The sequence below is a fragment of the Pipra filicauda genome, unplaced genomic scaffold (genome assembly GCF_003945595.2).
Source record: "Pipra filicauda isolate LSUMZ 115617 unplaced genomic scaffold, ASM394559v2 scaffold76_size2844353_pilon, whole genome shotgun sequence".
NCBI classification, from domain to species: Eukaryota; Metazoa; Chordata; class Aves; order Passeriformes; family Pipridae; genus Pipra; species Pipra filicauda.
The window spans coordinates 567,900-594,605 of NW_024104942.1; the positions used below are offsets into that span (position 1 = coordinate 567,900).

Here is a 26,706-nt window from a genome sequence, read left to right on the forward strand (position 1 = left end):
TCTGACCAGAATTAACTCTAAAAGTGTGCCTAAGGTTTTAAATAATGGTCTCAAATGTAATACTATAATGATTAACATTTGCTAAAAGGTAAGATTTCTATTGTGGACAAAACCACTACCTAATGAAACCAAAAACATCTCAATTCTTCACATTTTACTTCTGAACCTGTGAAAGTGTGAAGTGCAACTGAGAAAGCAAGTAGCAGTACTTCAAAGTGCTCTCTGTGTATACTATCATTCAAGGCAAATCAAATATCATGAAGGTCATTTGTTTTCATGCAGCTCATTCCTACCAAATGCAAATCAATTCCTTACTGGCTACCGCAGTTCCAGAGCTGAAAGGTATAATTTCTGTCTTTATACAGTTAAGGCTCAGTCAGCATCGATCCCATAATTAAATACTGCTACACATCCTAAGCAAGAGCCCATCATTCCCTTATGGGAAATGTTCAGAATAAACTGAGCAAACTTTTCTTCCATGAATATCATGCTATCGCTAAAGAGAGATGCACTATTATCTGGCATAATTAAAGTGTTATTAATGCATTATTGAACTCGGGTTATTTCCCGAAGGAAGGGAACTACTTCAGGGCTGTATTTCCACCATCTGCTCTAACTGAATGCACATTACTTGTTTGTGGATAAACTTGTGTTCCTGCTCACTTTGATGTCAGCAATTGTCTGTTCTGTATTCTTATTAAGTGAGATACTGCTGTCACTTCCTTTACTGACACAATTCCCACTTTATAATCACATCTTCCATGCTTCCCATACTTCTCTAGCCTATGTCCACACCAATTTCATAAGCATGAGCACACCAATTTCATTTCATGGGTCTTTTACAGAGGTTTTCCAAAACCAACAATCCTTCTCTACTTCTTGCCCACAACTCTTTGTCTGTAAGCATGCAGCACATTTTAAATACATGTATACTATTACTGGTCACGTCTGTCTGCAACCACTTTGGGTTTTGGAGACATTTTTTGCAGTATGTTTTATTTTCACTATAATTATCTGCAGTGTATGTTGTCCTTCCAAATACTAGTTTAAAAATAACAAAGTATTAGTTAGGTCTGGGACATCTAAGGCTGAAAGAAGTTCAGTGACGGCATTAATATGATTCATGAAGTTCCAACAACCATACAGAAGACAAACGAATCAAGACTATACACAAAACCCAAAAGCATCTTTTGCTCCATGCCAGACACATTCAAGTGACTTTTCTATCTCTGCTTACACATCTGTCCTCAACACTACATTCATTCTCAATTTTATTTGGAGGACAGTGGGGTTCAAAGAGACTCGAGGAGATAAAAATCAGAGTGACAAAGACTTTGCTTCCAAGATACCTAGGAGTAGCTCTCCAAGTAGGAGGTAGGAACAGAACAGATATATCCAAAAGAAACAAAACCCCACTTGACGTGACAGGCATTACCTCCCTTCTCAGAGGGAGGTAACGAAGAATGCTTTTTGCATTCTTGTTCTGGTCCCTCCTAACCACTGTTTGCATCTGGCTGAGCCAGGCTCCTGCCCTGCAGATGCTACACTGCAGCTGGTACTTGCTGGTTGCTCCTTTTCGGGTTCCACTCCTACAGATCCAAGGTGTCTCACTGCCTGGCTCCTTCTCGTCCTCCTGAGCTCAGTCTGCTCGCTCCCTACAGCACACACACACAGCCCTTCACTGCTTCCCTCCCAAAAGCATGTCCTTACAGTGAGAAATAATGACACACTCATAGGTTTTGCTGGAAAATACTAAAAGGTATTGACAGAAACACTTTTTAAGGAATTGCTGGCCCTTTAGCTGCAAACCTAAATTAACTTGTTTTAAACTTGCAGTTGTATTTTTCTCATCCACGAGTATTTTGAGAATCTCAGGACTGAGGTAAGGCCATTTGTGCTCCAAAGACCAATATACACTTTTAGACTTAATTTTAGACTATTACATTTCTCTCTGGAGGTTTTTACACTAAGCTCCAAGATGCTACCAAAAGCTACATCTTCTCCAGTTGAGTAACCAGAAGACCACAGAGAACCCTTCTCCTCACCACCTCTCAGTCCCCTTGAAAGTCATCTCTCCCTGCTCCCCTTCCATATCAGAAAGGATGACAGTTTGAGAAAGACCAAAAACAAAACTCCTTCACTGTTTTCATACAGACATCAGGGATTTGGGTGGAGAAAAATCTCTCTGACACAGAGAGAATCCACGGTTTAGCCAAAAAATAGGGAATTTGTAACAAAGAATGCAGCAGGCCAGACTTCATTTTCACTATCGACACTTAGATGGCAACAGGAGGTTTTCATAATGGATTTTCAAATTTGAAAGTCAAATGAAGCTGTAATTTGACAGAGGCTGGCTCACTGAGCTTCAGGGCATGCTGAAGCACAATCACACACACTGTTTGCTTTCTCAGATTTTCCCAGAGAGGCAAGAGTTGGCCTCACAGAGAAGACAGGCTAAAGGGTGACCTCTGCTTTGAAAAGGACAGGCAATTTTATCATGGATACCATGCCCTGAGCCTCAGTTCTTTCAACACATATTATTCTCAGCATCTGTATACAATATAGGACAAGATCTTAAAATCCTAGGATCCTGGGATAAAGTAACTTTTTTTCCCTCTCAATAGCTAAGGTCAGGCTCCCCAGGAGAAAGGGGAGTTTGTAAAATATTTCAAAAATCTGCATATTAACTTGCAGCAGTTGAAAACATATAAAATAGCTGCTATATCTTTAGGAGCAGCAGGACTGTGTGGGTCTAATCAGGGCATTTTATCTGAATGAAAGACCAAATTACACACCCCAGTCCACAGAAATCCGCAAACAAAGTCAACAGCAGAAAACTTCATGTTCAGTAAAAACCACCCATTGTCAAGTGCAACAAAGTAGGAGAAAAGTATATGTTAGAACTGAATTTCTGGCTATAAAACGTCATCTTAAGCCAACTTCTTATCCAGCAGTTTTGCCTGCAGGATGTAGATGGCATCAGGAGTGCAGCAAATTGAAACCTGTCTCATGCTCTCTGAATACATTCAAATTATTATTGCCAGAAGTGTGTGCAGCACAGCAACCTACTGCTACACAAGCATGTCAAAGCCAGGCTTTATAATCTTTTGCTTCCTGAAAGTAATATATCATTCCAAATAAAATTATATCATCCCAAATACAATTAGCACAGCACAGGCTTATTACCAACAGAAGCACAACACAATCTAGACATTTTTATTCCCAGCACACAAAGAAAGAACAAAAGTTCTGATTTAAATTTGGCTTAATCACTTCAGTGAAAAATTGTTTGCAGAACTTGAGAAACCCTTAAATGCTCATTGCAGATGTTGGCTTGAAGGACCAGAAATTCACATTCATAATAAGAGGTTTCCCTGAAGCTCTATGGTTTGTGGCACTTGAAGCAGATATTTACCAAGTGAAATTCTGCTCCTACTGGAGTTGGTAAAGGCTTTCCCATTGATTTCCATAGGGCTCCATCACTCTCACTCTAACAAATAATAACCAGAAGCACCTTTTAATATCTACTTTTTACTGCAATGTACTGTAAGATACTGTATATGCACTGCATTAAATGCAAGTGGCAAACTTTGATTGTGAGACATTTGTGCTCTGAAATAGATAAAGTAGCAAGAGGAAATGCCAGTAGTCCTCTGAATTTCCCAAGTGAATCAAACTTTAAACCATGCTTTCCTTAAAAACAGTAATTACATTCTTACCCTAAAAAATGTCACTGTCCCTAAATAAGCCCTGCAGCCATGTCATCAAAGGGTCACTGACTGAACCTTCCAGGATGGGGAAATCAACTGGTTAATCACTCCAAGTTGTGGGAACTCTGATCCCAACCACACAAGAATGGAATGATCCCAAGCAGCACTACAGGCCAAACTAAATTGGAAGGGATTTGTTTTCTCCAATGATTTACTTAATTACTTTTCAAATTAAGCTAGCTATTCAGGTAATTCTAGAAACAACCTCAAGGCCTGAATACTCTGTGGCAAAACAGATGTGAGCTCTGGGAGGGAGCTGTGTGGGTGCCAGGCTTAGAGAGAGCTGAAGCAGCAGCCAGGTGTCTATTCCCTGCGGACAGAGCACCTCGGATCAACTAACCTGGGTTTTGTATCCGTGCTCCACTGGGGGTTTGTTTGCAACAGATCAAGCAGACTTGCTATCACAGACGTTACAGGGCAGAAATCAAAGGTGTTGGCGGAGCAACAGGCTCTCCGTTCTGCCTCTGAGACTTGGGAGAAGTGAAAGGAAGGTTCAACACCCACTGGAGACTCCAGTGTGCTCCAGCAGAGCTCAAACTGCCGCGCTCTTTGCACAGAACCAGGCAACTTGTTCTCAGCACCTACTGCACAGACCTCCCAGTTCTGGATGTGTTCTCAAAGACAACCCAAACCAGTGCAACTTAGAGGCACAGTGCAAAGACATCACTTTGGAGTGCTGGAGCACTTGGGGAGAGCAGAGCGCCCTGCAACGCTAAATGACTCCTGAAAACCATGGCTTTCTAAAAGTTAAGTAGCAAGAAAAAAATTAAAATGACCAAGCTACTATCTGAAGAAAGAAATGGTGAAGAGCCTTGCCTACGAGGGATGTTGGCTGCTGATGCCTGGCAGAGCTGGGAGACAACACTGCTTCAGTTCAACAATTCTTTAGTCACTGTTAATGGCATATTTCTTCTTGTTTAAAAATTACATTAGAGATTCCCCTGGCAATAGCAGAAAATTAATTTCTCTAGATTCCCAAAGTGAAAGCCCTGCTTCTTGTATGGATTCAGCTGATCCAAATACTACTTTATTTTCCTCTCTCCTCCTTAAAAAAGAAAAAGAAACCCCACACAAACTTCAACTCTAAATACGCATACCTGCAAGCCTTCCAAGGCAAGGAAAGAAAATAAAATTTATGAGATCATGGGAAAACTCAGTCTTACAGGTACTAAGCACTGCCAGAAGAAGACACAGTGCATAAGGGCTTTGCTCTCCAACCTTGCACCTTCAGAAGCCCTGGCTGAGTCCTACCATATGAGAGGCTCGGGTAGCCCTAGCAAATGCCATTTTCCAGAAAATCCAAGGAACTCAGAGCACAGATCTTGTAGTGCAAGTGAGAACACATAAAAAAAATCTGTTGCAATTTAGCACATGCAACCAGGAGAAATGCTAGGTTATGTGGTGCTACACACAGAGCAGAAAACACATGGAAACAGGATCCAGTGACATCAGGTGGAAGGGATCTCTGGACATCCACAGTCCCACCTCCCACTCCGAGCAGGACAATCACCAATACCAGAACCATTCACTCCCTGGAACTTTTAACTAGATGATTCTTGTTCTTTTGTTACGTTATTTGGCTGCTTATTAACTGTTTGGGAGTGTCTGCATGGCAAACAGCCAGAGAAGGAACAAAACCTATCATCTCCAGGCCTTGGTTCCTAAGTTGGACAAGAGAAAGCAACAAAAGTGAACTGAGGAAATCAGTCCCCACTCAGCTCCTAATCATCAGTGAAAAGGGAATTGTGGTCCAAAGAAAATGAAGTCAGCAGTCCTCAGGAGGAGGTGAAAGGGCACCTCCCTTGCTGGGGCCCTGCTGATGGCACCCCTCGGGCTGTTCAGGAGCCCTTTCTTCTGCACTCACAAAAGAATCCAAGCAAGTAATTTAAAAGTGCCTCAGGGCAGAGCTCGCCACCAGATCAGGTTTGCCCCGTTAAGATAATAAATGAGGTAATGCATAAAACTGCCTCTGATTTGAGGACATTTCATTCATAAAACAGAAATACCAACAGCTTTGCTACCAAATAAACTTCATAGATGGGTTTAAAAAGTCTCTGCATCTCTCCCTGCAGTAGAGCAGAGCCAAGCTATAGAGATTCTGTGGCACAAGACACTCTGTTTTCAAGGACAGCTCTGCAAGCTGAAATGAGAGCTGACAACTTCCAGGTCATTAACCTGACAGCATAAACAGGACCTATGTACAAGCACATGCATTCAGGTGGACTGGAGCAATGGCCTCAAAATGCAGACCTAGACAAACACTATTCAGCTTTTTGTTCTGAGTTTCCAGAAAACCTATTCTCTACTCCCTTCTCCTCATCCTCAGGATACGTGGAGCCTGGTGCTGGCTATATTTGTGTTGCTAGCTGAAAGAACAGCAGAACATGCCAAGCATTTAATAACAAAATTCCAGCCTTGTGACACAACCCAGTAATCCCAAGACTGGAAACTAACCTCACATTTCTACTCAGCATAAAGCCCTAATCCTAATAAGAGCACCGCTAGTTTTATTTTGCCTGAACCTTTTCTAAAGACATGCATCTCACAGATTAAAAAAGTTACCTTGTACCAGGTGACCTATGTACCCACGGCATCTACAGATTGGTAAAGTTATGACAACACAGAAACTGCTAAAACTAGTTAGGCTTATCTGTATGCTCTTACACAGAACAGGTTGTAGCTGGATGAGCTGTTGTCGTGGCCACTGCTGGTCCCCCACTACCTTGGGACCCCTCTCAGAACACTCCTAAGACAAGGAAATGGAAATTTGCAGGGCCCCAGGGGGACCATGGCTGGGTGTGAACATGCATATAACAGTGCTCATCTAACACTCCAGCTGCAAAATGGCAGGGCAGGAGGCTCAGCAAGCCAAGACCCCAGGTTCAGTCCCAGGACAAATGTGCATTATATACATTATCTAAAGGCTCATCAAGACCCTTGCAAAAAGGAGGGAATAAACTCCTCCAACCCCAAGTTGGTGTTTCAACCACTGTTTGCCTTGATCATTTCGATCACCACATCCCAAGCAGCTTCTCACTACTGCAGCTGTCCTGGCTTCAATACCAGTGGGGCCTGCAGTTCACAAAGTGTCATCAAACACCTGGAATTACATTTTATAACACCTTTTACTGTCACTAACTGCACTGCAGATGTGAGGACATGCCTGACAAAGCTGCAGCACAAGTCTATGCTGTATCAAAGCACAGACAGCAGAACTGCTCATCTGTCTCAACTTACAAATCACAAAACAGCAGAAAAATTGTGCTGCTGCACACAGTCCTCTACAGCTGCAAGATGTGACACATAAAACTGCAAATGCAAAAGTTCTAGGGGAAGATAGAAACAATACTATGTTAAGCTAACAGAAATAATTTGTGCACAGGGTACATTTATTCCTATACCGAGAAGAAGCACAAAAGGCTTATGCACCTATTAAATAGCTATAATGTGTGTTTAACCACAGGGTTCATGCCATGTTGTGCTGTCTTGCCCCAGCACTACGATATTTTCTGCAAAGCTCTTTGCATTTCCAACTGTGATGGGCATATTTTGCAAAGACCATGATCTGGCCATGTACAGGGTACACAGAAGCATCACTTCAGAAGAAAGAAATTTAGCTTCAACCTTGACCAAGTCACATTTTGTGGACACAAATAAGAGGCCAGTGTTACACAACCACTACACTTACTCTGCGGAATGACACCACGTAGAAAGTATCTTCCCTTCGGCGAATCGCTTCAAAGAAGTCTTGATAGCTCCTTGGAGAGGCATAATACACTTGCAGCTCATTCCCTGAGTTCCTGCTGAAATAAAGAAGGGGGAAAGGTAATTATTTTAGACAAGAAAGTTAACTTCAGTGAGACAATGACTTTAAAAGACCTGCTTTTCAAAGGAACAGCAGCTCTTCATCCATTGAGAGAAGCATGAGGAACATTAAACACAGGTGAAGACAGTGAAAGTACTGGGTACTTTCTGAAAGTTCAAGGTGCTTAAAAGGTCTTACTTTAGGAAGGTTTTCCAGGCTTGTTTTTATTCATGGTTCTGAGGCTGGCAAAAACCTGTCTGCTAGCTCAACATAAAAAAAAAAAAGTTTCAACATGAAGTTTCTGAAAAATTGTGATGACTTCTGAAAATAAATTTTAGAATGTAATGTCCTTCTGAAATATCAAAACATTTAATAATTTTCTTTTACTGATAAGAATCCAAACCACTGAAATTGAAAGAAGTGCAAAGTTAAGCATAAACAGAGCTTTTAATTTACTGTCAAATAACAACTCCACTTTTTCTCTCACCCACCTTTTAATTTTTTTCCCCGTGTCCTCAAAGATTAGCTCTTGATTTTCAATTCAGACAGTGGAGCAAAAATAAGATATTTGCATAATTCTGGCTTATCTTATCCACAGTTCTCATCTTACATATATCGGACACAAGGAAAAGATGCTCTAAACCATTCTAAGCAAAAATACTGGCAAGTCCTACAATCACGGTACTTATCCACTGTTTATCTTGGAAAGGTGAGAAATTCCTGGCACATACTGCTATCGTGTATATTTCCCCAATCCCATTCCAAAATAACATATTTAAACAAATTGGAAGGCTATACTTACACAAACCATTATCTGGACATTCAACCAGTCATTTTATCTTAATAGCACACTGTGTTTGCAGTGTTTGTGGCAAGGACACTGATCAGACTATCCCTCCCCTCCCAAGCTTGTCTTCTGCTGACCCAGGTTTTAAACTATGGTGGCTAATTTAGACTATTTTGATGTGTTTCTAAAATATGACCACGCACCCAAAACAAGGCACAAATCTATCATCAAGTGATTTTCTCAAGCAGCAGTAATAGCAGACTGTCATTATCTTCTCTTCTAGTGTTAACATAGTCCTGCTGCAATTGAAGGACTGCAGCTGCCACGCCAGTTGCCCTTTAACAGGATTGGGGGTGTAAGTCCTGGGGGATCAAGAGCAGGCAGCTCTACACCACATATCCTCTTCTGCAGAACTAAGCAAGCAAGGAATCAGATCACATCCTTCACACACAGGAAACAAAGACTGGAGCTAATTTGAGCTTGATTACTCATTCATGAAAACACGTAGGCCCACCAAGCCACCCCTGAGATTCAGCATTGAAGTTGTACTGTGATAAAAGGCATCACGCCCACGTGTTGCTCAGCACAACACATCCTGAAAGCTGAAACGGGCCCCACAGATCCGTTTGCTCGCCCACACTCCAGAAGATGTAGCTAGACCCAAAAACTGGCCTTTTATAACTCTAAATCCAGGCATGGGAGAAAACTGTTCCAAAGCACTTGGAAACCACTGGGCTTTTACAAAGCTCTCCTGGTCGTGGAACAAATCTAACACTAGTCCCAGATTCCAAGTGATACCAGGGGATTACAGGCATTACATTGCATCTACCTTTGAACATCCTGGGTAATTGCAATGGACCTCTCCATGAAAGGAAGGGAGGAACTTCAGAGCCAAAAACAGGTGCAAAAACATCAGTTGTTTCAGTAACACCTTCACATATTACAAGAAAACATCATATTAAATGTACATCCAAAACAGTGGTGCTGAGCCTGGGAGATAAATGAGTCTTTCTTGTTTTAAAAGTTTGAAGGGCACTGTTGCACATAGGTTTGTTTTGAGAAGGAATGAGACTGTGGACACAGGGCTTTATGCATCAACAACCATAATTTCAATAGTGAAAAACTTAGAAACAAGAAAATAACTAGAGAGTTTAATATCGAAAGCCTTAAAATACACACTTGCAGAAGCCTTCAACAAAACCACCTTTGAAGGAAGTTTGATAAACAGATGAGGGGTTTTGATGATTTCCTTTGAAATCATCTTAATTTTTGTCTTCATCCCGTGCTTTGACTTCTCTGCAATTTTTTCAATTAATAAAATTTCTTTTGGAATCCAGGACCAACATGATAATCAGTGCTACAAAGATAAATCTAGATACTGCTAATGTCCTCCTGTCCATGGATTCAGGTCACCAAGCAGGGTGTTCTAGAAGACAAAGGTCACTCAATTTACAGTCACAGCACTGGTATTAAAAATTAAACACCTTGACAGGGGTAATATCAACGACCAAACTAAACAAATAGCAGTTTATTCCCAACTGATGAGGCACAAGTGCTGCAAAAAGGAGCTGTGGTGCTTGCAGGGAAGCTGAATGTGAGCCAGCAGGAATCTGGAGGGAAACTGCATAGTGGGCTGGATTATGGACAGGGACTGGAGCACAGGATGCACAAGGAGAGACAGAAGACAGAAGGAACAGGGCTTGTTCAGCTCAGAGAAGAGGAGGCTGAGGGGGCTCTAACTGTAATACTCCTGATGGAGATTACAACAGAGATGGAGATCATGTCTTCTAAGAGAGACATACAGTAAACCTTAAGTTAAATCTACTCTGAGTTGGAGATTGGACTAGAGATCTTCAGAGGTTCTTTACAACTACTCTGTGATTCTATGACTTCATGGAGCACCTAATAGCTGATGGCTCTGGGAGGAACTGGAAATCTGTTCTATGTTCTTAGCAGCTCCAGGACAGTCATAGCATGCAGCTGCCATGACTCACTGGTCCTGTTCATGTAAACATCATTAATCTGAAAAAATTCTCACTTCCTTCTGAGCACAACAGATTATTCCATGCAGAGTTACATGATGTTGCACACTGTTTCCAGTAATCCAGATAATTTTTTTCAAGAGTAATGCAAGCATGTATATTAAACTGCTTTATGCCATGAGGCTTGTTCAATTAAAACAGATATTTTTCGTCTACCTGTAGAACTCAAATAGGTTTTTTTTTTTCTTGTAAGTCAAGACATATCAAAATTTGACAGCCTGGTTTCCATAACACTGGCCTGCAGCTTTGCTGTTTTCCCCCTGGCTGATCCTGCTGTCAAAGCAGCAATGCAAACCGAAGGCCCACAGCTGTCTTTCAACAGCAACACTTCAGGTGGTGTTCTCAACAAAAAGTCCCCTTTATAATCCATTCTGCTCTTACACTCCTCTTTGGCACTTCAAAGCAGAGAACCCCTTGAACTGTCTCACACAGAATTCAGGAGAGAGAAATTTTGTTTCCTCAAGTTTTACTCTCCAGTACTTCCTGTCACCAGGGAAGAGGGACAGGATAGTTACGTGGAGGAGGGAGCAGGGGACATCAGGAATCTCTGGATTAGTGTGCTCCTGGAAAAATCAGGAGACGGAGACAAACCATGCAAATAAGGCATAATGGTACTTTAACTTCATCATAATAATTTGGTCCTAGCTATACTGGCTCTACTCTTGAAGGTAGTGAAAGAAACCTTTCTCCTACCAGATTCATGGCTGTTTGAAACTTTCTTATAAACTAATGATGTTCTCACAGATAGTCCCAAGTCAATTCCCCTTTTTTCCCTAAATATTCAAATCTGATTGGAAAGGGATTCTGCAGAGTGAAGTAAAGATTTTCGCAGGACTTATTGGTAGAAAGACCCCAGAGTGGAGCTGTGATACCTTTAAGTGTAGTTTAAATTATTAGAAGCAATTATTTGCTAAGGCACAGAAATTAGGCCAAGAAAAGTAGCTGCATTTGGCTTAAGAATTCTGACAAAGTGAAACCCAGCCTTTTTTACCAACTGTTGGTGAAAAGCTGGGTTATTAAGTAGAAAGCAGTAACAAAGGAGCTGTTCTGCCTTACCTGAGACTGGTGTCTGTGTAAGGCATGGCCATCAGCTGGGAATCTGCCTTCTCACTCAGGGAGCTCTGAAAAAGGGGGAATATGAAAAGATGACACAAAGTGCAAACAATAAGCATTTTCCTGGTTTGCCACTACATAAAATATGTTGCACATCTGTAAGAGAGAGTACAGTGGGGTGCAGAGGTTAATCAGTGCCCTGCACCAGAAATGTGCGTTTTTCCACTGGTGAAACATGAATAACTGAAATGGCCAGCAATCAAGCTGGAATAAAAACAACAAAAAAATTTTAATACAGCCAAATTTGAAGTCACACATTCAGAGACAAAGAAGAGAGCCTGGCACCAAACCCAACAGTTGCACAAACTGTGTGATCCAACTGAAAAATTTGCTACCACTGACATCAGATGTGCAGAATTCTTCTGAGGTCACGTCCACTTTGCAACTCTGCTAAAACAGACTATTCACAACATGTTTCTGGTGTTTGAAACACTAAAAGCACACGAATTTTCTCTCCTTAACTGTTCTGCCAATCTCCTTTGGACATCAGTGAAAAGAATCTGAAGTTTAATGCACAATACCTTTTCCCTAGAAAAGTGAAGTATTTCCCACATTGTTAAGTTCAATTCTTTTTCAAGCTGCTACTACCTCTAATCAAATAAAAGACTTTGAAAATTCATTGTCTTCATTTCAGCCTTGGTATCAGTATGCCATGTAGATGAAAGGATTTATGTATATAAAAGGGATTTCAAAAAAAGAGAGAGATGAGCGCAAGTCTCATAATTCTGTAGTCTTACCAAAAAGTAATCCCTCCAGCAAAAATCTGAAAAATGAAATAGAAATATTTCAACAAAATCAATTAGCTGTGCCCCTTAACAGTGAGGCAGATGAATGTGCAGTTGCAACCAACTGCTTATCTTTGCAGAAAAGCCATAAAAAGGCTAACTACTGATTTAATTTTAGAAAATGCTGAACCTATTTTGATGACCGCTAAAAAAATTCAGAACTTCTAGCCTGAATCCAAGAGCAGGAATGGAAGAACAACTTTGACAACATAATGATCAACCAAACCCAGCAATTTAAAATGGGAAGTGTTGGGTACCCTAATTACAGGCACCATCGCTACTTTTGTCTACAATAACAAGTGCAAACAAGTAAGAGAGAATATTTCACATCGACTGAATTATCTTGTCATGCTATTGAGTCATGAGTATAAACCTGTATACCTGCATAACCCGTGCTTTCTGCTGCTGGTTATTTGATAACCTTCTAGATCTTGTTCGTTCCACTTCATGTCTATGAACCCATCCTCGAAGTTCATGATTCAGCCTAGAAAAACCCACAGCATCAACAGATCTCTCAGAGAACAATGGCAGAGATTTTTAGTTTCATAAAACAGTTTAGCCACTATAAAGACACACTGCAGATTACTGTTCTTTTATCTTATGATCGTTTATTTTTAATAAAGGAGTAATAAAATAAAGTTGTAAGGTGAAATTTATGAGGGAATTTGTAAGGGAACATCTATAAAGTATTGTACTGATGGATGTTTCAATATAAAGTAGATACAGTAGTTCCTTTTGCCCAATGAACAACAATTTTGAAGTTACTGGAAGGACCATGGAAATTCAAAATCAAAAGTTGATCAAGACAAATTATTGGTTAAGAAGGCTAAACTATGGCAAATAAATCTGAGAGAAAGAAGGGACAAAGAAGATGGAGATAAGGTTAGTGACACATCTATGGAAAAAGTGGAGGTAGGTATTTTCTAACAGTGAACGAAGCACATCTGCACAAGTTCAGTCTGCTTGTATCAGAAGCTGAAAAATAGAAGACCATCTCTTATGTAATTCAGATGGAAAAGGCTTTTAGCTGGACTTGATTTCCATATCATGAACATTCCTACATATGAAACAATTTCTCTTCTGAGTCACGAAAAATCTCCAGTCAGAAAACTGTTATTCAGTTACTGCAAATGACCAGTGTGAAAACAGAGTGAAAATCATGACTAAAACCATCAAAAGATTACAAAGATCCAAGTCGAGCTGTCCTTATGGCAGCAGACACTGGACAGTGCAGACGTTTAGACAGACACTGGTCACGTACTGGAGGAACTCTATGAATGTACAATAACATCACTCACAGCTGTCTGTCCAGTAGCACTCAGCCAACACAGAATTTGTATCTCAACTCCTAGTAAACCTTAAACACTCAGAAAAGGTTGATTGCTCACCTCAGTGACTCTGTCCGGTTGATCAGAGGCCGACAGGGCGGGGGTGGTGGTGAAATATATAAAAGTGGCTCTTCTGAGACTATCATTAGTGCTTTATTATCAGACACAGAACGATCATACCTGGAAAAATAAAGAAAAGGATATCAAGAAATCCCTTAAAATACTTTTTTATGGACCTTTGACCAAATCCAGAGAATGAGCACTAATATCAGCAGACCCACAAATGTTATAGCTGCTCCCTTGGGACCTTCGAAACAGGTGAATAACAATTCCTATCAAACATCCAATGTTCTCAGTCAATTCCTCAATGGGGTCTGACAGCACTCAACACAGGGAAGACAGTTGAGCATTAGCAGATGTTGGATCTCTTCCCATAAAGGCCAGATATTGAAAGAAAATGTAGCCTGTAAAATATTCCTCATAGTATGTAAACTATGTGATCTCTGCAGAGGCAACTTTCTTTTTCATTCCAGAGCTGTGCTACAGAAATACTAAATTTATTATCGACTAAAACCATGCAGATGTAAAGACCACGAGCTATACAACAATGGAGCAGCCACGAACTACATTACAACTGAATGGAGAGGACTTACATCTCCAAGTGTCTCCAGAATCTAGTTTGGTTTTGACAAAAAGTGAAAAGGAGCATCTATTTCTCAGTACAAAAATCCATAACACTCTCAGCACCTCTTGAGGGGTTAACTACTTATCACAATACCTATTATAAGTTTCTCCCTTGATAAGTTATCAATGTAACAGCTTTAGTCCTCTAGGTTTTGATAGACTTGTAGCTCCTAAACTTCAATTTCTGAAAAATCAGGTATAAGAGTTCATGAAAGCCTCATTTACACTCCCTTCCTTTTCCCAGCTTTCTCTTCATCTTCATGTCTGCTTCTCCTGTCTACTGCATCTAGGACTGATAAAGAAGAATATGCAGCAAAGAGCTCACAGCTTGCCAAAATCAGGGTGAAACAGTGAAAGAAAAGGAGGAGATACAGGCACATGCATATCCTCCTAAGAGAACTAGTCTACTCTTACATCACCTAAGTCATGGTCTGAAATGTACCACATAGGACACAAAGCCCTCACCATGGCTACAGCCTTAAAATGCTCTTGATTTATTGCCTTCTTTCTGCATGGCAAAATACATTAGGGCTTTCTGCACATCTGTGCCTGGCTTTGTTCAACCAGCCAAAACACTCTACTGGAAAGGGACAGTCTAATAGGATAAATCTTGTAAGGGGAAAACATGAGCTGTATTAGCCAGACTTCAATCTGGAGGCAATTATATGTTCACTTATGAACTGCATGCTAGAGATTTAGGAAGCCTGAAAGCCAGTATTTAATTAAATAATGCAAAAACACAAGGATGGACTCAGAGTTTTATAAAAATGTACAGTGCTAAGTTCAGAGTGTGTTCTTAATTGTGAACTTGCCCAGTCTTCTCTCGAGCAACTAAGAAAATAAATACTCCAGCTTGAAAAGTATGCAGATATAGATAATATGACAAGTATCAGAACTATGCAAGCTAAAATATAGATTAGAGGAAAAAAGCAGACAGATGAAGGACTGAAAAAGGTTCTGGAAGCCTCTGTGACATACACTTGTTTATGTGCTCTCTTCCCTAACACCATGCAGCACAGCCACGTGTACACTTCTGAAGCATTACGTATTGGGTAATCTTGGAGATAAAATACCATTATTATTTGAAAAACAACCTGGTAAACTTTGTTAAATAATAAAAGACCAGCTTTCAAAACACTGTGTTTGTAAGCTCTGCTGCTCTATAAAAACAGCAATAGCGCTGGCCAAAAAGGTCAGTAAGGCAGGGAGAGCTAAAAGCACCATTGCCCTCTGTCACTCAAAATATGTTAAAGGTTTTCATCTCACCTATTACTCTTCTCGGGAATGATGCCCTCAGGTATTTTCTGAGCTGCACTGGACTCCTGGCCAGCTGAGAACTCCAGAAGATTTCTGGTCCGGTGATTAGAACTCGCAGTGGAATCAACTCCACTGGGATCCTTTTCGAATATACTGGAAAACATAATAAACATAGTAAAATGTATCATGCACATAAAGGCTCTGCAAGGCACTTGACTGTGAAGTGTTAAATATTCTCAGGTGGAGAAGCTTCTGGCTGTTGTTATGTTACACGGATAAGGTTCATACCATATCTAATGTAAAAACTTGATATCTTGTGTCACTATAATACTGTCATTCAAAGCATTAGTGGACAGAAAAGCAGTTCTTCAGTTTTAATTGTTTGAAGGATTTTGATGCTCTGTTTTTCATGTTCCCCCCCACATAAGCTTCACCTGATGAAACAAAGATCAATCTGCTTGTAACCCAGATCTGCAGGCGTAATAAAATTATCTATATCCAAATAAAAGCACCCCTAAACTTTAACTTTATCAGCCTTAAAGTACATTTGACATAGTTTATATGAATACATTATGTAAGGAAAACTTAGCTACCAAATCCTGTGCAGCTGCAAGCCTGGAATGTTATGCCAGACATCTAACAAAACTGTACACAAACATGTATGTTCAATTCTAGTTGGATTTAGAACAACTGGCAGGGCTGACAGCCCCATCTACAAAGCAGCAGCAGGCCATGGTCCCAGACACCCTGTTGTTCCAGTGTGTGCCTGCATTGATTCCAGGATCCTTCCCTGGGGGCTGCTCATCCAGCCAGCCATGCAGCACAGGAACCTCTGTGCTGCTCTCTGTGCAAAGCAAGGCAGCAGCACTGCACATGTGAGCTGGAAAAACGACCAGCCAACTGCTGTACAACATCGACTGCATCCCAGTTCAGAAGGGCGACTTGCAAGTGAGAAATCTTGAGAGCACAAAAGCAATCCTTCAATTTCTCCTCTCCCGAGGCTGCCTTTACGTGGTTGCTTCCTGAAAAAAGTGTATTTACAAACCCAAGTCCTAACCTTCTTGGCTGACAACAGCAGAGCATCACCAGCAGCAACATGGTGAAAACACAAAAATACAAGCCCCCAGCGCACCAATGAGATCTTTGCCATACATGCTGACCACTGCCCACAGAGCACATTTTAATTCATGCCTCACTTCTCCTGTGCAGCAGAGCATAAACTCTACAGGGGAATCTCTCATTTTCCTAGTTTTACATGGCATCACTTTGCAACAGGCAACAAATACAAATGGTAACAAGAGACAGGCAAAAACTAGGCGGGCAAGATTAAATACTGCACAACTACACAGAAGGCACACAGAGTTGCCTAACAACTTCACGTCTTTTGCCAACACATTTGCACTCCTGTTAGTAGTAACCCAGGTGTCCCTGTGAATAATTTTGTCATACTCTGAACCACAGGAGTCAGGGCAATCCTAGACCCTGGCTGACATCACTTTGGCTGCCTCATCTTCTCCAGGTTTCTAGGCAGCACCATTGAGTCAGGGGAGCAGAACTGCTACAGGCTCTGCTTTCACTAGTGCCAATGGGCAGAAAAGTACTTACAGTTTCCTTACTGCCTATGTGCACTGATATCCAACTGTTTCATTGCTTCTACTGCATAGCATGGAAAGCTGGATGGTTTATTCATAACCTCGTATCAGGTAACACCAGGCTATCCAATTTAACAGAAGTCATCTCCACTATCTACTGGATTTTATGAGACCATGTTTCTTCTCTTCCAATGAAAGCATCAGCACAACTGGCAGCATCTCAAGCTCAGAACCAGAGCTCAAAACTAAGGCTGAGGCTTAAACAGATGCCACACCTTCCTGCTGGAAGTCGCTCACTGTTGAAACGCCTCACTCTACCTAACCTGGAGTCATGACAGCTAAAAGGACAGGGTAGTTTATTCATCAAACCAAGAATATCTGTCAGAAGATCTAAAAGTTGTAACTCTCCTGCAAACCCTTTCTCCACAGCCTGAAGTCTATCAGCCATCCAGTGTGTTGCCAAACCTACTGGATCTGGCATTTTGGTCTATCCTACCTCTCTCCTTTCCTGTTCAAAATGACACATCGAACCAGAGGAACTTTCCATGTAATTACTTAGCTAAAGCTGACAAAAATCTAAGCAGAAGATCTGTAACAAATTTGCATTTTTCCATGATGGTTCTTCCTTCCTATTTGCCTCATTCTGCAAAGGCGATTCTTATTTCAGGTTCCAGCTTGGCGGGGTGGCCAGTTTGAGGTGAAGTGTCACATGCAATACATTCCTACTCCAGTTCACCCTGAGCTCTGAACAACAGCAGAGAAATCCAAACCAAATCCATCCAGGATAAAGACACCCACTGCTCTACAATCACAGTTAATCTTCAGTTTTTTTAATTTAGTTGTTTTAGCTCTACAGCCATTCAAAACCACACACACCTCATTTTATAGCATCAGATTTAGAAGAGAGGAAAAGTTTATTTTTACTCTTCTCAAGCTTAAAGCACCTTAATCTTTTCATCAAAATTAAAATTTCACTTTTGGCAGCAGCCAAGTACGGGATGTTTCAACATGAAAGAAGATATTTTCAGCAGCAAAAGACAAAGAAGGAAGTGAACAGAGTACATTTTGCCATTCTTACAGACATAAACCATGGCTCCCACTTCTGACAACACAGGCACCAACTGAGAACAAAATATGGCATTAGGGTATCTATTCAAATGATCTTTCCTTTTTAGGATTGTTACTTTCCACAAAATGCTTCTTTTGAAGCAGGGCTAGCAGCAATTTCTGCCATAAGCCATATGGGCCACATTTGCCTCCCCTTTCCCATTCCTTTTTGTACCTTGAAGATGACCAAAAGTTTCCTTCTCAAAGCCTAAAATATGCCTAAAAAAAAATTAAAAACCCCTTTCTTGCTCATTTGGTTTGTGGCAATGACCCAAACCCAAAATAACTGTCTGGATAAGGAAAAGCCCCACAACTTGAAATACTGCCCCTCTTCCACCTTCTAGTTACTTGGGTGGTTTTGTTAGTTTTTTCCCCATCTGAACAGATGATGTTGTTCTGTTGTATCATTTCTTCCTCTTCCCTTCTCCCACGAGAGGTCACTAGTGAAGTTTGTCTATAAATAGGGCTCCATCTTCAGGAAGCAGACAGGAGAAGACATGGAGGTAATGGTCTGTATCCTCTGACTTCTCAAAGACCTTTCCTTACCAAGTGGGTTCATGACAGTCTGACAAAGGATATCAGAAATACTCCTTCTTTGAAATCTCAAATTAACACAGGGGTAAAAAGCATGACTTAGGACCAAGGAATCCCTTCAAGCAGCTGGGAGAGGATGGACCTCTCCTGCAGAACTACATCTGGAAACATCGGTCCACTTGAGGCATACTGAGGTTTACAAGTGCCAGGCAGAACAGCAACAATACAAGCTGGAACAGGAAGGGTCTACAGAGCAGATCCCAACACCATGACACAGAAGATGAAGTCAATACTGGGCATTTAAAAACATCAGGTAGAAGAGACTAGAAACCATAGAAAGAAAGGTAGAAGATCTCATTCAGAGGAAAAAAAAGCTTCAGAAAAACAGTATTTTCAACTAAGATATCAATAGTTGCTCTAAGAACTGCTTTAATATGACAGATGGCAAAAGCATGGGCAGTTTTTTCATTCTGTTGGGCTACAAGATGAGAACTTGGAAAAGGAAGAGCACTTTAGCATATCTTCCCTGAGCAAGTCCTACTATTCAAAGGAACTGAGTTACTGCTGCACCTTAAAAGTCAAAAAAAATTGAAGCTGAAAAATGGTTTTACTGGACAAGACTGCCAGAGTAGAAGTTGGAATCTTTCCTGTTTGGCCACACTTACACACCTGGGGTGTACCAAGGCTTTAGAGCCTGCATTTGGACATCCCAGACACCACGAGCATGAAAGGGTTTTCACAAGTCGCGAACACCATGTCCAAGCTGGTTGAGCTATCAGCTTGTTTCAGATGCAAAACCAGATCCAAGGGAAAAAAAGAAAGAACCACTAAATATTTCATGCAGATGTTTGTTCAGAAGTGTAGATAAATTTGATTATAGGAGGGAAAGAAAAGCAACACTGCTGCCATGGCTTCTCCAGGCATTCAATGGCACCTGATATTTTAGCTGTATTTTTACTTCTTTGGTTTGAACGTCAGTTTGATAAATGTGAAAGCAAGTCTTGCCAGGAGCACGAACTAAATATTGCTTGTGCTTCTGGCTGTGCACTTCAAGTTTTTGAATACTGACATTTAAGCTGTACAGTAATTCGTAGACGAAAGCCAATAGTGATATCATAACAAAGAGTTTTCTGGGGACAGAACCATCTCTGAGTATGAGTTGTGATGGTTCCAACAAGCTAAAGTTGACATTGCAAGGAGACACCAACCAAAGACCTTGTCCTCTTCCTAACCGACTCCAGACAAGGCTGCCACAGTGCCAGACACTCTCTGGAAAGTATTTCTTGTTTCTTATTCCCGATGAGTGCACCATCTGCCAAGAGCAAGGCTCTACCTTCCCCTGCCGGGCTGCTCCAGACCTACCCTCTCCAAGCACTGGGCTGGAAAGAGGAAGATGAGGAAAGTAACACAAAGTGGAGGAATGATCTCTGTGGTTTTTGTTGTGTTTTGCATGCTTTAAAAAGCAATTTATTTTTAATAAAGCTGCTGGAAAAGAAAGGAAGAAAGCAAATACTGACACCCAGAGCACTTCTCTTCTGCTTGGAAAACTCTATACCATTATCTGGAAGTGGGCTGGCCTTTGTTGCCAAAGCTTGTGGCTGTGATCAGCAAAGGAAGGAGGAATGAATCACTTCCTCCTCCTGCAGCTGTAGTTTGTAAAAAAACTTAAAGTATCCAATTTTATTCAAGCATCAACCCATCACAAGAGGTATTGAAAGGTCTGGAACCTGGACCTGAGTCCAATTTACTCAGCTTGTCCTTTCCCTCTCGACTCCTCTCTCTCTCTTCAAGGAGAAACTACAATACAAGGCTAAAGGTGTGCTACAGAAACGGTTTTCTAACTGTGGGTCATCTGCAACACAAATGTACACTCAGCACTGAAAAATGTTTTTTCAGTGTCACAAATGTTACACTAAGTTTCCCATATTACAAGTGTTCAGAGTCGCAAATGCCTTCCGATGCTTCTGCTGTTTTTGCTAAAACACTCAAAGGGCTCTGTATTTCCTTGGCAGCCAGAAGACATGGAGCTGGCTACACATGGCACTGTTTCATGCCTCTTGCACTCATTAACAGTTTTCTCTTCACATTTCACCAGTTCCTCTCTGCTAGTGTGTAAGAAATTAATAGCCCTTTGCCTGTCATCATTTGGATGCAGGTTTGTTAGCATACTTCAGGTATATATCACATTTAAGCCTATCAACCTCCTGAAGACATATGGAAGGCTAATGAGGCTTGCAAAAAGCAGAGAAACAATCCTTTTATATCTTTCACAAAGTGTAAAAAGTCCCAGGATTGGATGAAGTGAGAATAAGAAACTGACTCTCTGGTTCTCTGCTACCAGAACATCTTTTGGAGATGTTTCAAGTAGCCACTGCAAATTTAGACAACACCATCCCACCTGCAGCTGAAGGAAACCATGGACCACCGGCACAATGTTTAATGCTCACAGTTCAGCACCTCTCCCAGATTAGGCTTAGCTGGAAGGCAGCAAAGGCCAGGCAAGGAACCTGGCTGGGGGGTTCTTCCTCCATTACATTGCAAGCCATGGGAGGTTCCAACTAATCTGCCCCACTTCACACTGGAATGGAGGGAGGAAGGAGCACACACACGATTGGGAAAGAACTGGTAACGCGACAAAATAACATAAGGCAAAAATAATGCTGTGTTTCAGTTGCCAGTCGCTGCCCTTCATTTTGGGCAGGTGCCAGACACATGGCTTTAGTCTACTTAGCCCATGTTATTCAAGAGGACATTTGGGGTGTTTTCAAACACACCACCATGCTGCTTGATCTCGTGACTGATCTCACCTGCCAGGGCAGCACAGGGGTGAGCTCCAGACCTCGGCCCAGGAGCAGCTGCTGTGGGTGGGATCTGCAGTGACAAACCCGAGCACACAACACACAGCTCCAACACCTCTGTAGCAACACAACTCTTGCTGCACGTGATGTTACGGTAAGGAGATCAGCTCCTTTGCCCACACAGCAAATGCTCCCTTTGAGGGAACTATGGCATTATTTCTCTAACTTTTCAACATCCCACCACCAAGGTATCCCTGGGCTCCTGCTTGCCACAAGACGGGTCTGTTTCTTTAATCAAGGAGTCCACCACAAAGGCTCAAACAAGAGAAAACTTGCACAAAAACACTGCTGAATGCACCAGACCTCAGAATCATCCTGCTCTCCCACACACCAACTCAAGATTGCTCAGCCTGTGTAAGAGCACTTACACTTACTTGTGTAAGACTACAGTGACACCGATATAGGTGTGCTCAATTGGTGCTGTTGGCAGCTCAAATTGCTCGTGCTCCAAAACCTCACCAGGCTACATTAGTACTGACTAGCAGCCTGCAGACTAGGTAGGATGCTAATCTCAGTCCTGGTGGAAGACTTGTGTTTTGATTACTTCATCCTTACAAGCAGCAGGTCGTGGTAGCATGCAGCTGAACAATCCTTGGGCAATTTCTTCATTTTTAGTAAAAGATGATTAATCTTACCACTTCTGTTTTTGGTGTGGTTTTTTTTTTTCCTGTTTGTGCTACCAATTTAAGGAATGAGACACATCCCGAAGTCTTTCAGGAGTCAAAAAAATCACTGTTTCTTCATTTGCTGTAGTCCATGACAATACCAGATAAATGACATTTCTCAGCTGGCCAGGCCAGTGTCTTTATTTGCAGATTGGTCACTGGATCTAAATTTTTAATAGATTATTCAATTTCCAGGATAGTCCTGGAAAGCAGAGGAAAACCCATGAGAACACCCTAGAGAGGAGCTGCAATGAAGTCTGTAAAAGGCCAGCCATTCTAGTGCAGCTGCTTTAGGTCAACAGGACACAAGAGGTTTTGAAGCAGCAGTAGCAGCTTTACTGAGCTCCATCAATCACCATCTCAGTCATCCTCCACCACAAATACAGCTTAAGAAATTTTCTTTACACCATCAAGTCTGTTTTTCAGTTTGAAAGAGGTTCCAATCATACAGAGGTGGTCAACTTGTAAGCTAACAAAAAAGCAATAAAAAATAATAAAAAATTAAAATATCACACCACCCTTTCAAACCTCCTGTTCCAATCTCTTTGCAAATTTGCCTTTCCTCTCTCCAACTTCATATTTTATTTTGTTTTCTGTCCACTAAATATCTGAAATGGTACTTAGGACACATTCTGGCTGGCTGACATCTTAATAAATGCTCCAAGACTGCTGCTAGATGACAGCTACCATGTAAGCTTGAGCAGACTGATTATGGGGGAAAAATAAGTAGTTGAACATTTTTTCATAGCCAAAAAATAATGCTAAGGTCACTAGCAAATACCTGCTTTACATGCTTTGCTGCTACTCTCCCAAAAAGAAGATATGCAGAAAAATTATCTTTTGCTTCTTCTTGTGATCATTCTCCCATACCCGATTTTTATACATTGGTTGTGTTATTTTCCTGCAAATGTTACTATCACATTTAGGATTTGCATTAAAAAAAAAAAAAAATCACACACAAGACAATTTATATTCAAATGGGGAATAGAATCAAAATAAAAATATTCCCAAAATAAATACACAGGTTGTTTAGACTAGAACATGGGCTTGGTTTCCATTTGTTTCAGCCTTGTTTGTGCTTGTTTAACACATTTTCAGATCTGGTTACTATACAGGCAGCGTCTAACACAAATGTGGAAATTAAACAAGGGGAAAAAAAAGGCATCTAGGAACTGTAATAATTTGAAAATGTTCAGATTCCACGTAGTAAGTGGTAAAACAAAAATGCACAGCAAACTAGGTGTTTCTCAGTGCCAGAAGCCAGCTGGGAATGCGGCTGCAGTGACTGGCCTGCCTCTCACAGAAGGCACATGTGAATGCAGGAGATCTCACAGATACCTTGCTCCAGGTGCCGTGGCCCCAGCTCCCAACCCTGCCTGTGCCAAGGTCTGTGTGCTCACTGCCTCTCGTGCAAACACCCCGGATTGCCAATTCCTGTCTTGCACCTCATGGTATGCAAGACTGGGGCAAGGGGGTGACCTCTGCAAGGAGCTGGATCAAAACATACCCTTTTCCCTTCGTACACCTCACCAATCATTCTTTAATAATAATAAAAGGAGGTTTTTATACATGTTAAGTCCAAACCCAAATAATTCACAAAGATTACAGAATAGTTCACTGACACACAGATGGGAAATTCCTGGGTGCCTTTCTTTTAGTGTAAAACAAACAGATAAAATAGAAACTTACACTAATACAATTCCTGCTAAATTACTTCTGCTTTTAATAACTGAAAGTTTCTGTTTTCTATATAAAGTATCAACAAACCCAACAGAGTTTAGTAACACAGTACAACCTAATGCAGAGTTACCACTAACTCCATACAAGCCACTTTCACAGCCTCAATTCACACTGATATTCAATTTATATTTAATTACACTTACATTCATTTCTTAGAGATAACCTGGTGCCGTGTCCAAGACTGAAGGATGTTCTTAAAAGCTTGTTGGCAACTAAGCAGACTGGACTAGACTCTTCCTCCAGTATTTTCCAACAGATTTCTTGTGTCAACAGGCCAGCTTCCCTACCAGACTTTCGGCCCCACTCCCATATTCCCAAATTCAACATTACAGATTACCCATACACATATTTGTCAGCATGAAAAAATGTGGCAGCAGAATAATTTTATCTGCTAAACTTGTTTGCCAAGGGCTGCCACATCCTGGACTGCTTCCCATAATCCTAAAACAGTAGAACAGCAGTCTTGGGAGTCCTCCATGAAACATCACAAACATCTCACCACTCAAATACACAGTCAACAAGACTTAAAACCAATCTAAAAAAATTATGTGTGAGCCAGTATTAGTGCAACACACATCCATTAATGCAGAGGAAAACACAGAACTAACTACACAGCCAATCATCCAGATGGGATTTTTTGTGGGATGCTGAGAGCCCATACACTGCACCTCCATCGACCCACTGCGGGCCATGGAGGGTTTGCAGGACTGTCTTGTTCTTCAGCTTCACATTCCTGTCCCAAAACAATCCAACTGCTTCTCTTTCTCTTACCTGACAGAAATAGATAACTAAAGAGAAAATCTATATATCTGACCTTCTGTTTTACCTCAAGTCTTCAAAGAATCCTATCACTTCCAGCTAAGAACCTGAGAAGCGTCTCACAATAAAGATGGCTAAGGGAATTCCAAAGTCTGCTCTAGAATTTAGGGGGTGAACTTCCCATGATTTTGCTTTTCTTTTGGATGTCACTCTCCCTTTGCAATGGTTCACTGGTTTTGAATAATTATTCACTGCTAATATGCCCGAATCAAAACATCCTGAGCCTGAATGCTGGCACACCTCCACACAGGTGTGCAAGTTAAATGATTTCCAACACAGAAGAAATGGCAACACTGTCACAAGGTTTCAGAACATATTTATCTCCAGCAGATCACTGCACAGAAATTAGGTATTCCACAGTTAGCTAACTGGGGGGAAAAGAGTACTTTTGCTGAACTATAAGCTAGCATGGATATTATAACAAAAAATTACTTCTTTCTGTAAGAAATTGCAGGTGCTGAAAAACAGCACATACACTGGAAGCTCCTCTTGTTAAGGACTAAGCAGAACAGCAATCCTGACTATCACATTTGTGGAGCTACCATTCAGTGACACCTTTATAAAAGGAAGAAAACACGTATGGGAGGAGTGAAATCTAAAGAAATGGTTTGTATAGCTCACATTCTGGGTTTTCTAAAGAGTATTGCACAATCATCATTCACACCACCTTGATAAAGTCTAGGATTTTAATTGCAGTGCAAAGCATTTATTCTGCTAGGGAGAAAAAAAAAAAAAAAGGCAAGTTTGCAAATACATTTCTCTTCACTGCCTAAATCCAGTACTGATGCAAACCACCTGGTTCGGGCACAGCAGTCACACTGGCATGCTCAGCTACTGCACTGGCCAGGAACAGCCAGACATCCAAGGATTTCTTTTTTGCTTTATCTACTTTATTAAACGTCAAACACGTCAAGAAGTTAACCCTCTCACATTTCTATACTTACGGACTGTTGCAAAGATATGAACACAAGCTGACCTTTCAGCCTCCTTTGACAGAAGTGCCTTGCCATCAAACTCAACAGCTTACTCATTCCTGAGGGTAGAGAAGCTGCCACAGGAGCTTTAGAGCACTGTGGTAAAAGACTTCTCATCCATCTCTCCATGTTCCCAAGCCTTTTATCACTAACAAGAGTTTCATGCATTCCATCACCTCACTGTAATGCAGACACAACTAGAATTTCCCTCAGCTTCAGAAAGATAACTAATTCTAGTAGTTTTCACCAAGTGTCTCTCTCAAGCAAGTGGTAACATTTGAAATGCAGATGGGATGTAAAATCAATCACTTAATCTCTGGAAGCTGATTTTTCTGCCTGGTAGTCAAAACATCATAATACAGACCCTAAATGCATTAAGAAATGGTCTACCTTATCCATATCAAAGTAAAATTATCAGCTATATTTCACTGCCTGAGATACACAGTATTTGCAATAAGTGCAAATACTTCAAAAGTAATTTCAGCTTTAGCAGATTTGCTAATACTATTAAAAACACAAACACCAACATTCTAAAAATTTATCACAGTCAGAAACAAAATCTTCCTCCATATTTATCCCATCCCATTCCTTTAGTTTGACTGGGGTTTTGAGGACAAATGGAGACACTGCTGACTGAGAATCTACTGAAACATTATCCCCTTTTGGAAAAGCAAACTGCTTCGTATAAAACCCCTTTACGTTCCAAAGTCAAATTAAATAAACAAGTATGTGCAAGAAGTACTGCTTTTTATTCTCCTTTCTTCCACGGATCTTTATTTTAAAGTGTCTGGGAAGTAATGCAGCATTTCCCTCCTGCTCTCTGGTTCCTATGCCCCACTGATAACA

General features: G+C 41.0%; 1 protein-coding gene across 2 annotated transcripts in view; it reads right to left on the minus strand.

The window, feature by feature from the left end:
• The window catches only part of ATF6 (activating transcription factor 6), a 77,912-nt gene that overhangs the window by 37,511 nt on the left and 13,695 nt on the right, over positions 1-26,706 (minus strand). Inside the window, exons 10-14 of one of the 2 annotated variants that reach the window (XM_027713313.2) lie at positions 15,581-15,724; positions 13,691-13,810; positions 12,684-12,786; positions 11,461-11,525; positions 7,459-7,570 (exon numbers count right to left, since the gene is read on the minus strand). In XM_027713313.2, coding sequence (XP_027569114.1) covers positions 7,459-7,570; positions 11,461-11,525; positions 12,684-12,786; positions 13,691-13,810; positions 15,581-15,724 — 544 coding nt within the window. Of the gene's footprint in view, positions 1-7,458; positions 7,574-11,460; positions 11,526-12,683; positions 12,787-13,690; positions 13,811-15,580; positions 15,725-26,706 lie in introns of both variants that reach the window. The other variant, XM_027713312.2, reaches the window with a different exon arrangement.